This window comes from Ascidia mentula, chromosome 6 (genome assembly GCF_947561715.1).
Source record: "Ascidia mentula chromosome 6, kaAscMent1.1, whole genome shotgun sequence".
NCBI classification, from domain to species: Eukaryota; Metazoa; Chordata; class Ascidiacea; order Phlebobranchia; family Ascidiidae; genus Ascidia; species Ascidia mentula.
In genome coordinates, this window is record NC_138571.1 from 2,676,720 (window position 1) to 2,689,492 (window position 12,773).

The 12,773-nt window shown below is 36.4% G+C and overlaps 1 protein-coding gene across 1 annotated transcript; it reads left to right on the top strand.

Annotated features, from left to right (window-relative positions):
• Positions 1-224: 224 nt before the first annotated feature.
• Positions 225-11,083, top strand: LOC145906459 (NACHT, LRR and PYD domains-containing protein 14-like). The gene is made up of 15 exons (XM_082993875.1): positions 225-348; positions 416-514; positions 2,548-2,649; positions 3,086-3,187; positions 3,424-3,456; positions 5,236-5,685; positions 5,803-6,360; positions 6,413-6,816; positions 7,648-7,731; positions 7,793-7,948; positions 8,178-8,339; positions 8,695-8,856; positions 9,339-9,500; positions 10,165-10,326; positions 10,741-11,083. Exons 1-15 carry the CDS (start codon positions 324-326, stop codon positions 10,861-10,863), a joined length of 2,784 nt encoding a protein of 927 aa, XP_082850001.1. The 5' UTR covers positions 225-323; the 3' UTR covers positions 10,864-11,083.
• The last annotated feature ends 1,690 nt before the right edge of the window (positions 11,084-12,773 follow it).

Below are 12,773 nucleotides of genomic sequence, written 5' to 3' on the forward strand. Positions count from 1 at the left end.
CACTCAAACCTATTGAACATAAACAATAATTATTTATTGCAATACTGTATCGAATATGGGAAAGACCCTGTCTGCACCTTCATTTACTTTGTGAATTTTATTTTTCACAGAGGGGCACAAAAATTGTACGCAACATACGTGACACGGTTCGTGAATTTGTTCACTCAAGCAATGGCTTTTTACCAAGAGGAACCAGCAGATACATTGGCCGCTGTGGGTTTGATTGCTGATGAACTTAGCTTGCAATCGAATGTGGTAAATTTACGAAATTATGAAAATCGGAGAACAAAATTTTGAAGCAAACAATTTTCAAATTCTGGAAAATGTCTGAAGAAACAACTGAAAGCAGTAACACATTTTTAAATTTATCGGGTAATAATGGTAACTATAACACTACTTTCAACGTATCAAACAGACTCTACGTTGAAAGATTGCACATTTAAGGATGTCATAATAAACACAACTACTGGTGATGTGAACCCTGTTGAACCTCCATCTAAGAAACTTTGTCCAGGTATGTTTTGCAAAAGTTATAAGTTTGGTATAAGTTTGGTATAGGGGCAATTTTTAAACAAATGAATAAAATTTTCACCTACTCAGATCCCACATGCCGTATATCAAGTCTGTGAATATACAATTATAGAAGTAAAATGTATATTAACAAAATATAGTGTGGGCTAAATTAATGGTTTAGTGTGTTATAATTATACTTTCTGTTAAAAAAAGTAACATTGGGTTACAAAAACATGTGAAGTAAACCTTATGTGGAAGTCTTTGCTTGGCCGTTTGGTCTGCGAAGTTCGTCTAATAGTCACACCAGCTGCACTGATGAGACCTTTTAGGTCGAAACAGTGGCCATCTGTCTGCAGCTTATACACAAATTCATATTATTGGCTCCACATTGCTTATCATATGATTATTGTGACACGGGGCCTGACGGCACTATTGGTTAAGCTTGCTTGGCCGTAGTGTTTCCACCTTGTTTGCTCCGTAAGGTTGCACCTAGTTTGGTGCCCAACGGATGACGGTGACTGTATAGTCACCACAAAGTGGAAGTCTTTGCTTGGCCGTTTGGTCTGCGAAGTTCGTCTAATAGTCACACCAGCTGCACTGATGAGACCTTTTAGGTCGAAACAGTGGCCATCTGTCTGCAGCTTATACACAAATTCATATTATTGGCTCCACATTGCTTATCATATGATTATTGTGACACGGGGCCTGACGGCACTATTGGTTAAGCTTGCTTGGCCGTAGTGTTTCCACCTTGTTTGCTCCGTAAGGTTGCACCTAGTTTGGTGCCCAACGGATGACGGTGACTGTATAGTCACCACAAAGTGGAAGTCTTTGCTTGGCCGTTTGGTCTGCGAAGTTCGTCTAATAGTCACACCAGCTGCACTGATGAGACCTTTTAGGTCGAAACAGTGGCCATCTGTCTGCAGCTTATACACAAATTCATATTATTGGCTCCACATTGCTTATCATATGATTATTGTGACACGGGGCCTGACGGCACTATTGGTTAAGCTTGCTTGGCCGTAGTGTTTCCACCTTGTTTGCTCCGTAAGGTTGCACCTAGTTTGGTGCCCAACGGATGACGGTGACTGTATAGTCACCACAAAGTGGAAGTCTTTGCTTGGCCGTTTGGTCTGCGAAGTTCGTCTAATAGTCACACCAGCTGCACTGATGAGACCTTTTAGGTCGAAACAGTGGCCATCTGTCTGCAGCTTATACACAAATTCATATTATTGGCTCCACATTGCTTATCATATGATTATTGTGACACGGGGCCTGACGGCACTATTGGTTAAGCTTGCTTGGCCGTAGTGTTTCCACCTTGTTTGCTCCGTAAGGTTGCACCTAGTTTGGTGCCCAACGGATGACGGTGACTGTATAGTCACCACAAAGTGGAAGTCTTTGCTTGGCCGTTTGGTCTGCGAAGTTCGTCTAATAGTCACACCAGCTGCACTGATGAGACCTTTTAGGTCGAAACAGTGGCCATCTGTCTGCAGCTTATACACAAATTCATATTATTGGCTCCACATTGCTTATCATATGATTATTGTGACACGGGGCCTGACGGCACTATTGGTTAAGCTTGCTTGGCCGTAGTGTTTCCACCTTGTTTGCTCCGTAAGGTTGCACCTAGTTTGGTGCCCAACGGATGACGGTGACTGTATAGTCACCACAAAGTGGAAGTCTTTGCTTGGCCGTTTGGTCTGCGAAGTTCGTCTAATAGTCACACCAGCTGCACTGATGAGACCTTTTAGGTCGAAACAGTGGCCATCTGTCTGCAGCTTATACACAAATTCATATTATTGGCTCCACATTGCTAAACCTTATGTGTTTTGCAATCATCAAGAATAATTACCACTGATAACTTGTTGATTGCAAAACCCTACAGTTTCTCTTCTGCCAAGAATTTGAGGTTGAAGATTCTACTTGAATAGGTTATGAAAAAGAAATGTTTTTGTAAATAAGCTTTACCACTCAAATAACAAGTTTTTCTGATAATGGTTGCATTTGATAATTTTGCTCTTTTAACAACAGATGCATCTCAGAATATAGATGCCCAATCATCTCACATTAGTGGTGGAAGTGTGGTTGGGGTTATTGGCAATGTTTACCAAACAAACTATAACTTACCTGCAGGTTGGTGTAGTATTGTACAGTAGTTTCAAAGTAGGCATGTATAAAATTTTTGTTGTAACATTTTCCTATGTAGAGAGATGCTTAGTATCACATTGTCATTGTTGAACTGACTGTCCTTGATCTAAAGCTTGCAGCTTTAAAGAAATATAAGAAAAAAATATATTGATGCCATTGATTCGTAACAAGTAATGGATTTTATGAGCAATAAATAGATGTTGTTTTGTGATGGTCTCGTGAGTACCATCATTAACACAACGAGGCCAGACTCCTGGGTTCTGAAAAGGTGCAACACAACGATGTATTAGAACTTGAGTTTCTCTTCTGCCGAGAATTTTAAGTCATAGATTCTACTTGAATAAGTTGTGAAAAAGATTTTTTTTTGTGTTCTAATACATGATGTACCACACAAATGACAAGTTATGCTGATTAACAACAGATACATCTCAGAATACAGATGCCCAATCATTTCTCAATGTTGGAAATCAGGTTGCGATTCAGGGCAATGCCACTCAAACAATTAACTTTAACCTATATGCAGGTTGGTGTATTATTATACAGTAGTTTCAAAGAAGGAAACATTTCCTCATGTAGAGACGTGCTTAGTATGACATTGTCATTGTTGAACTAACTGTCATTGAATTAAAGGCTGCTGCTTCAGAGAAAAAAAAGTCAAACTTATGTTGACGTCATTGATGCGTAAAATATATATTAACTGTTGTTTTACATGTAATTTATGTTGTTCTATGTTGTTTCATACTGTAATTTGTTTTTCAGGTGGAAGTTCATCAAACAGCTCAAATCTAAATGGTAAGCACAGAGTTGGGTTATAAAGCATTTATAAATATGATAATAATGTTTTTGTGTAGTAACCACATTATAAAAGATTATATACATTTTTACCTGAAATACTTTTAAAAGAACTAAAAGCTATTCTTCTAGGGCAGTGTCAGATCTAGGGGGGGGGGGAGGGGGGTTGGTGTCAGAACACCCCCCCTCAGCATTTCGGCATATTGTTTTAAGGGGTGCAAAAGTGTTAAATTTCTGCTATTGGTTGGACTCACTGCATTCACGTGGTGATGACCGCTTATGAAAAAATCGTTTGACGTGCCGTTGGTCAATAACCCATCAACTGTTTTCAAAAACGTGACCTTATAAGTTATTTATTTCTGCTATAATTTCTATACAGCAGCTGTATGCTGTAAGAGTTACAATTGTTTGACAAGATTCCACCAAAATATATGTAGCTAATCACAAATATTTATCTACTGCTGAAACATTGATGTATATTTAGCGGTGCAAGACCACATCCTAGACCATTACAGATTTATTTTTTGTAGGCACAGTTAAAAAACAATTCCACCTCTATTATACTCTTTGAGGATACAAACACATTCGTAATGTTTTGTATTATGGGGTTTGTTTTTGCGTATTTTGTTAAACTGGACAAGCGCACATGCACAAAAGCAACTAAAAAGTCTAGTGTTCCGCGGAAGTTGTTTGATATGTTACTACTGTAATGCATTACCTGTTTTTTAAAGCTAAATTTGCATGGTAAATGTCCCCAAAAAAATTGTAATGCATCTAACGGCTTCATTAATTAGGTACCAGAACCGATCACCCCCCTCATATTTTTTCTAGATCCGCCACTGCTCTAGGGGTATCTTTTTGAAGTGTGCAACAAAATTTTTAAAATTCATCAATTTAGAATTTTTATGTGTGTTTTTGACGTTTTCAAAAAAAATTATTCAAAGTTCAGCCCATGAATTTTACACATTATCATCAAAATAATTTTGACATTTACATCATATTGATTTGTCTTTTGGTCCCTTTAATGCAACTGTCTGTGAGCCAGTGATTATTCTGGCTTGTTATATGACATGTACAAATTTCATTCATTTTAATGTTAATTGTATATATGAAATTAACATTAAAATGAATAAAATTTCTACATGTCATATACCGAGCCAGAATAATCACTGACCCACAGACAGTTGTGCATATTTTATCACACTACTAGGTCTTATTATAACAGCTGGTGGTTTGTCACTGTTGTTTGGGACCCATCAGATAAGCATTAACTTAAAAGTATCAATGTCTCAACTGCCTGTAGCTCAAACGTTGAATGGTTTTCATTTATTGTCACACCAAGATCACTGTCAACCAAAAATTGTCATTACTTAATGTATGGCATACATGTTAGCATTGATTTTTAGTGCAATATCCAACTAAATATTTGCATAATATATCATAGGCTTAATTAAATGGTTTAATGGGTTCTAATTGTACTTTCTGTTACAAAAATTAAAAAAAGTAATGTTGACTCACAAAAACATGTGAATTTAACCTTATCTGAAATCGCATGTGGAAGTTAACCCTTCAATATTGTTCCCACTAAGTAAACATCACACTTCACAGATTCAATCATAACAATATCCAGTTACATGTAGCAAGATCTTGTATTTAAATGAACTGCAGACAGGGTCACTGATTTGAGCTGTTATGTGTTTTAACCTATTGGAGCAGTCAGTCTGTCTGCAGCTCACCAAAACATTTATGGGTTTTATTGCTAATATCACATGTTTGTAGTTGAGGATATCAAGAAAGAATTACGAAACCATGCTGAGAAGGAATCGTCATTAGAATGTGGTCAAGAGTATGGGAGGATTGTGGATCCAGTTGAACTTGTCCTTGCTAAATACTCTGGGGGATCAAATTCTGATGAAAAAGATCCCCAAAAACGTCGAAAACGGTTGGCTAAGTTAATAGATCAAGGAAGTGGACTCAAAGGTGACATAACAGTGGAAAACATGTTTAATAAGGCAAAACTTGAAGCACAATACAAAGTTAAACTCCAAAAATTGAGTGAAGTGAATGTTGATAAATACAGCAAATCAATTGCAGTTGTTGGTGTAGTTGGTGTTGGCAAAAGTACTTTGACCCAAGTCTATATCAAACATATATTAAACAAAACAAATCTACCAAATTCTTCTTGGGTTTTTTACATTAAGATGGGTGAAATTGACCAAACTAAAGAGTGTGACTTGTACACACTTCTGTTTGCCCCGCTAATAAACCAAAAAAAAATATCAAGCAAGAATGAAAACAACCTGATCGAAAATATCGAGCTTGACCCTTAAGTGAGGATCATTATAGATGGTTGGGATGAAGCTGGCACTACAAGTTTTCAGGATGCTGACAAGTTAAAATCTATCGACTCAACAGCCAAACCTATTGCTTGGTTGCTGAACATTTTAAATGGAACTCTCCTTCCTCATGCTTATAAGCTTGTGACATCCCGAAAATCAGAGTTTATGGATGTCCCTTTGAAATACCGACCAGAGTTTGTTGTTGAAATCTTAGGTCTCAGCTCAAATGCTCAGAAACAACTAACTGAGCGTGTTTGTGGAGAACAACATGAAGAAGTTCAAGACTTGCTAAATGCCAACTGTACACTGTTAGAAAACTGTGGTGTGCCTGTGAGAATGCTGATGATCCTCAACTACTTGTTGCAAAGGATTAAGTCTGGGGACGAAAGTACAGAACCGATAACTCTTACTGGCGTTTATGTTGCCATGCTAAACAGATATATCCGATCGAAGCATTGTTGTTTTGGTGATGATGTTGATGCTGTAAAGAACCTCTCTGACTTGGCATGGTATGGATTTCAAGACAAGAAAGCAATATTTACAGACAATGACCTGGCCAAATTTGGCATTCCATTGAGAGCTCAACAGTCATTTTGTTGATACTAATGTTGAATCAGATGAAAATCTGACAATGGTCATTCTACGACAAGACAAAATAAGTTTCTTTGTGCATCGCTCATGGCAAGAACTGTTGGTTGCACTCAAGCTTGTTCTCTTCATGAATTTGGATGAGATGAAAAAGGATTTAAAAGATTCTCATGAATTTGGGGAATGGGAAAATATTCTCACATTCTGTTTTGGTCTCTGCAATGATCAAATTTTTGAAAAGGCCAAGAAACTGACCCAATTTGAACAAAATCAAAAACAGGAAACGATTTCGGGAAAGCAAAGCATTTTGTCTGATGTTGTTGTAAACATAGCAAAACCTCTCGAGAATGTGCCAGACCTACCAAACTTGGCAGACTGGTTTCATCTTTTTGGATGTTTAAATGAACTAGACAACAAGGTCATCATGAACAAGGTCAAACCATATTTACATCCTGAATATAACATGGAAGGATTAACTTTCTCCTCGGATGTGAGAAATTTTCGCACAGTTTTTGAACATTTTGATGAATGTCCATGTTTCAACTTTGTGGAATTTCCTGTTGTTGGAAATGTCTTCCTAGATTTTGCAGAATTTGTGAAAGACTATAAGATTGAGGTTAGTTGAGGTTATCAGTCAAACTATTGATGCAAAGATACTTCACTTGTTGACAGCACAAACCTAACTTTTATATATGTGTTTGTGATTAACATTGCTTAGTTGCATGAGTGTATATTTTCTAATGAGTTGAATGTCACCTGAATATGCAGTGATATTAACTCATGAATGTTCAGCCCAGAGGTTGGCAGCCCCTGACATGCCAAGAACCAGTTAGAATCTTTTGTAATTAACCACATCAAACTCGAGGCCACGAACACGTGTTGGCAAGTATTATTTTTCCTTTCCCATACACATGAACCAAATTCAACATCACTTTTTTTGTGAACTTGCAAAACATACAGAAGCACCCGAATGCACCAAAAGTTTGAAGTTTATCTTTATTTGTGTATTTTACCTAAAGAAGCTTGTGGTTTAAATGGGGTCAAAGTGGGGAGTGAAACAGCCACATGGGGTTCCCAGAGTCATGGGTTGTTGACCTCTGGTTTAGCCAGTGTGATTTACTGTTCCGTTTGCATTGTTGTCATCAGCTTTTGTTCCAGCATAAAACTTTTTCCATCTTAGATTCAAGAACTATGGTTAAAGAAGTGGAATGACGAACAAGCACCATATCTTGCAAAGTGCATTCCATTAACAGAAAGACTTATATTGTCTTCAAACCATCCCAACAAATCATGTTTAGAAACATTGAATTGCATTAAGGACTCGCTAAAAAATGGATGTCCACATAAGGTTTAAACTTTTTTTTATTAACGAGTGTTTGTATATTCTGTAGTCATTTGTTTTATTTCAGCTTAAAAGACTGAATCTGAATGGATTTGATGTAAGCAATAATGATCTTCTTTGCTTGGGTGAAATTCTTCATTGTTTTGAAGATCTTTGCATTGGTAGTTTTAATGTGACTAAAGTGGACAATTTGGCCACTACTTTGGCCAAACTAGAGAAACCAGTAAGTCTTTTTATGTTTCTGTGATATCCTAAATGTAAACACATGTTATGTAGTACACATGCAAAATTTGCATAATAATGCCAGATATCAACTTACTTTATATATTAAAACCAATGCAAAGCACTCTGCCATGCTACATTTTGACAGCAGGCTATGGGTACAACTGTCTTTAATTGAACTCGCCTAAAATATCTTTGTCGCCCATAGGCCCAACTTTGTTTACTTTCAGATGGAATCATTTTCTCTGGAAAACAACAACATCGGAAACTCTGGAGCAGAAAAAATTGGAAAATGTTTGAAGAATGTAGAGAAATTTCACTTGGACACATGTGGAATCACTTCAGAAGGAATTCCGTATTTGTCTTCAGCTTTGCTCGAACTACCAGATCCAGTAAGGTTTTGCAATAATGTAACTTGTATTCAACCAAACTACTTATGAGAGAAAATTAAGCTACCTCTACAATATGTTGCTGGTTGAGATGGAAAGGACACTAATATGTTTATTTAGTTTTATTTGAAGTTTTGCAAACAAATATATAAAAAAAAACTGATGACAACCTTTCATGTGATCTTGAAGCTTTAGTTTGAGAACAGTAACTTTTCTTATTAATTAGGATCATTACAGCATATTTTGTTAATAATTATCAAACAAAAGTTCACTCTTGCAAACTTAGCTTGAAAACATCAATAGTTATTTTAAGCATGCATGGTTATTTTATGCTGCATTCATACTAAATATTTTTTAGATGAAACAACTTTTGCTGTGTGGAAATAACATTGGCAACTCTGGTGCAAAAGAAATAGCAAAATGTTTGAACAAAGCACAGGAACTCAACTTGGGTAATTGTGGAATAACATCAGAAGGAATTCCACATCTGTCTTCAGCTTTGCTCGAACTACCAGAACCAGTAAGGTTTCAGTTGTGTTTTAGTTCACTGCTATATTCTGTAAAATACAGGTTTACCAGCTGGATTTGCTAATTCTGAGAACATTACTTTGGTATCACTTTCCCAATAAATTAATTGTTGAACTATCACCTTTCATGAATGATATGAATGGGTTTCATGCACTTTGACTCTGACTCAGAATACTTTCAAGTTCAAACATTTTGCATCAGAATCCAGATATTATTGATTACAATATAGAAGGACACTGATAAGTTTATGTAGTTTTCTTTGAAGTTAGACAGAATGCCAACACTGATATGAACAAAACTTGAAGCTTTAGTTTGATAACAGTAACTTTTCTTATTAATAATGATGTTTACAGCATGTTGTGCTGATAATTATTAAACAAAATTTTATCAATGCAAATTTGGCTCAAAACGTCAATAGTTATTTTAAGCAGACATAGTTATTTTATGCTGCTTTCATATTAATTTTTTTTTTAGATGAAAGAACTTCATCTCAATATAAATAACATTGGTAACTCTGGTGCAAAAGAAATAGCAAAATGTTTGAACAAAGTACAGGACCTTAACTTGGGTAATTGTGGAATAACATCAGAAGGAATTCCACATCTGTCTTCAGCTTTGCTCGAACTACCAGAACCGGTAAGGTTTTAGTTCTGTTTTCTGTTTCACTTTTCATTACTATATTCTGTAAAATACAGGTTTACCAGCTGGACTTATTACTTTTAAGAACATTACTTTAGGGTTCCATCATTCATGGGTTTTAAGCAATCCAACTTTCATGAATGATATGAATGGGTTTCATGCACTTTGACTCTGATTCAAAATACTAAATTTGTGTCTGAGTCAACATGTTATTGGTTACAAGAGAAAAGGGACACAGATTTATTCAAATAGTATTGATTGAAGTTTAACAGGATACTAACACTGATATGAACAAAACTGGTCACAACATTAATTTTTATCTTGAATCTTTAGTTTGGTAACAACAATGCGATGCTGGTGGCGCACACATATATGTTCACTACTTGGTTTGTGTTTATTATGACATTGCTCTTTTCACATTTAGAAAAATAAATAATTTAAAAATAGAGACCTTTTAGGTCGAAACAGTGGCCATCTGTCTGCAGCTTATACACAAATTCATATTATTGGCTCCACATGCTTATCAATTTAAAAATATATCGCGATTGTTTATCATTTTGTCTTTGATGCAAAATTTCACTTAAGGTTTTTGACGACAGTTTATTATTTGTTTGTTTACCCTGAAGTTGACCTTTAAATGCTTAACTTGGAATGTTTTTAGATTCAGAAAGTCAATTTAATTGGAAACCCTATTGGTGATGATGGCTGCAAAAAACTGTCAAAAAGTTTGGCTAAAGTGAAGAACCTCATTTTGTTTAGCTGTGGAATTACTTCTAATGGATTAAAAGCATTGGCAAAAGAATTGTCAAAGTTGGAAGATCCAGTAAGTTACAATAAGTGGAGTCCCAGCATCTTTCATACATGAGTAGAATATCAGTCTGTTAGATGGTAACTTGACTGAATTGTATGGCTAGTTGTTGAAGTTTATTTTTGTGTTCACAAATACTAAAATTCAACATTCAAGAATTTTACAACTAAGTTTGAATTTTCAGCATTTTGTGACAGACTTATGAAAAAATTTACAGCTTTACATCATGCTAGCAGTGCTAATCACTTATAATTGAAAACAAATTTAACTGATTACATGTTTACTATTAATGCCATCAGTTCACAGTTTGCCAATCATGCCAGATTAACCACTACATACAGTTGTGTGTTTTCTACCTGCAAATATGTTGATCTTTGTTGCAGTTCTAATACTGGTACGTTTATGTGTAATTACATGAGGATTTATTAGATGGAATCCTTGAACATTAGTCCAAACAACGTGATGAAGGAAGAAGCTGAAAACATTTTCGGGGAAGTTCGAGGAAAAGTACAGAATTGGCGAGGTTTGTTTTATTGGGTCCACGGTGATTAACAACACTGTTTAAAGGAAAGTCAAACATTTAAGTCTTATGTGCTGTATAACTCTTATGTGTTGTATAACTCTTATGTGCTGTGTAAGTTTTATGGGCTGTGTAAGTCTTATGGGCTGTATAACTCTTATGTGCTGTATAAGTCTTATGGGCTGTATAAGTCTTATGTGCTGTACAACTCTTATGTGCTGTATAACTCTTATGTGCTGTACAACTCTAAAGCGCTGCATAACTCTTATGTGCTGTATAACTCTTATGTGCTGTACAACTCTTATGTGCTGTATAACTCTTATGTGCTGTACAACTCTAAAGCGCTGTATAACTCTTATGTGCTGTATAACTCTTATGTGCTGTACAACTCTAAAGCGCTGTATAACTCTTATGTGCTGTATAACTCTTATGTGCTGTACAACTCTTATGTGCTGTATAACTCTTATGTGCTGTACAACTCTAAAGCGCTGTATAACTCTTATGTGCTGTATAACTCTTATGTGCTGTACAACTCTAAAGCGCTGTATAACTCTTATGTGCTGTATAACTCTTATGTGCTGTATAACTCTTATGTGCTGTACAACTCTAAAGCGCTGTATAACTCTTATGTGCTGTACAACTCTAAAGCGCTGCATAACTCTTATGTGCTGTATAACTCTTATGTGCTGTACAACTCTTATGTGCTGTATAACTCTTATGTGCTGTACAACTCTAAAGCGCTGTATAACTCTTATGTGCTGTATAACTCTTATGTGCTGTACAACTCTAAAGCGCTGTATAACTCTTATGTGCTGTACAACTCTAAAGCGCTGCATAACTCTTATGTGCTGTATAACTCTTATGTGCTGTACAACTCTTATGTGCTGTATAACTCTTATGTGCTGTACAACTCTAAAGCGCTGTATAACTCTTATGTGCTGTATAACTCTGATGTGCTGTATAACACTTATGTGCTGTATAACTCTAATGTGCTGTATAACTCTTATGCGCTGTACAACTCTAATGTGCTGTATAACTCTTATGTGCTGTATAACTCTTAAGTGCTTTATTTGTTAATGTATATATTAAACTGATCGTTTGACTTTGGGTTGGAAAGCAGCCTTTTTATCAGGAGTCAGATATACAGCAGTGTTATTATTTTGTGTAGACGTTTTAAATGAAACCCTGCATAAAATTTGGTGACCCCGACGTGATATTTAAATGGGCATTTTAACCTTCTGTTGTGTTTTTACGTGCTTTAATTATGTCGCAAAAGGCTTCTGGTGTAATTCCCCAATTTATAGAAAGTGCGATCAAATTAAAAGGGGTTGGAAAGTCAGATCAGTTGACCACGCCAGGTAATTTCGATGCTATATCTCACGCAGCTACAGAGGCAGACATAAGTTCGCACAACAGCGATAATGTTGATGATTTACCAGGTAACGATTTGTTCGGTTGCGGTTTAAAAGCTACAGGCAGTGGCGCGCCGCATTGTTAATCGCGATTATTCGACCGATCACTGCAAATCCCGAATCATCATATTCTATAGATCAGCCTCGCTCGAGTTATTTTGCACCCCCTGGAATTAATGACCAGGCCGCATCCATGTTTTTACTCCGGCATCAGACACCGTTTCCTTGTTATCCTGGTGTGTCCGCACCGCATTTTTCACCTAGGCGAACTGCACCTATCACACATATGGCAGCTACAGTAAAATTACCCTCAATGTGGCAGGATGCTGTAAAGTTGTGGTTAGCAAACGTTGAAGGCATTTTTTAGATGCATCAAATAACACCTGACGACGAGAAATTCAACTTAACCATTTCTTCCCTCAATCAAGAACAAGCTCAACGGGTTGGTCACGTCATTTTGGGTAAGGTTGGTCGTCGCGCCTATGGTGATTTAAAACAAGCGCTTTTGAAGGCATTTGATAGTAACCCCA

Excerpts from the sequence above, each read along its gene's own strand:
- LOC145906459 (XM_082993875.1), top strand. The coding sequence starts at position 324 with ATGTCTGAAGAAACAACTGAAAGCA. Across the intron at positions 349-415 it reads TGAAGAAACAACTGAAAGCA|ACTCTACGTTGAAAGATTGC; the intron begins GTAACACATTTT and ends CGTATCAAACAG. Across the intron at positions 5,686-5,802 it reads AATTGACCAAACTAAAGAGT|ATGGTTGGGATGAAGCTGGC; the intron begins GTGACTTGTACA and ends GGATCATTATAG.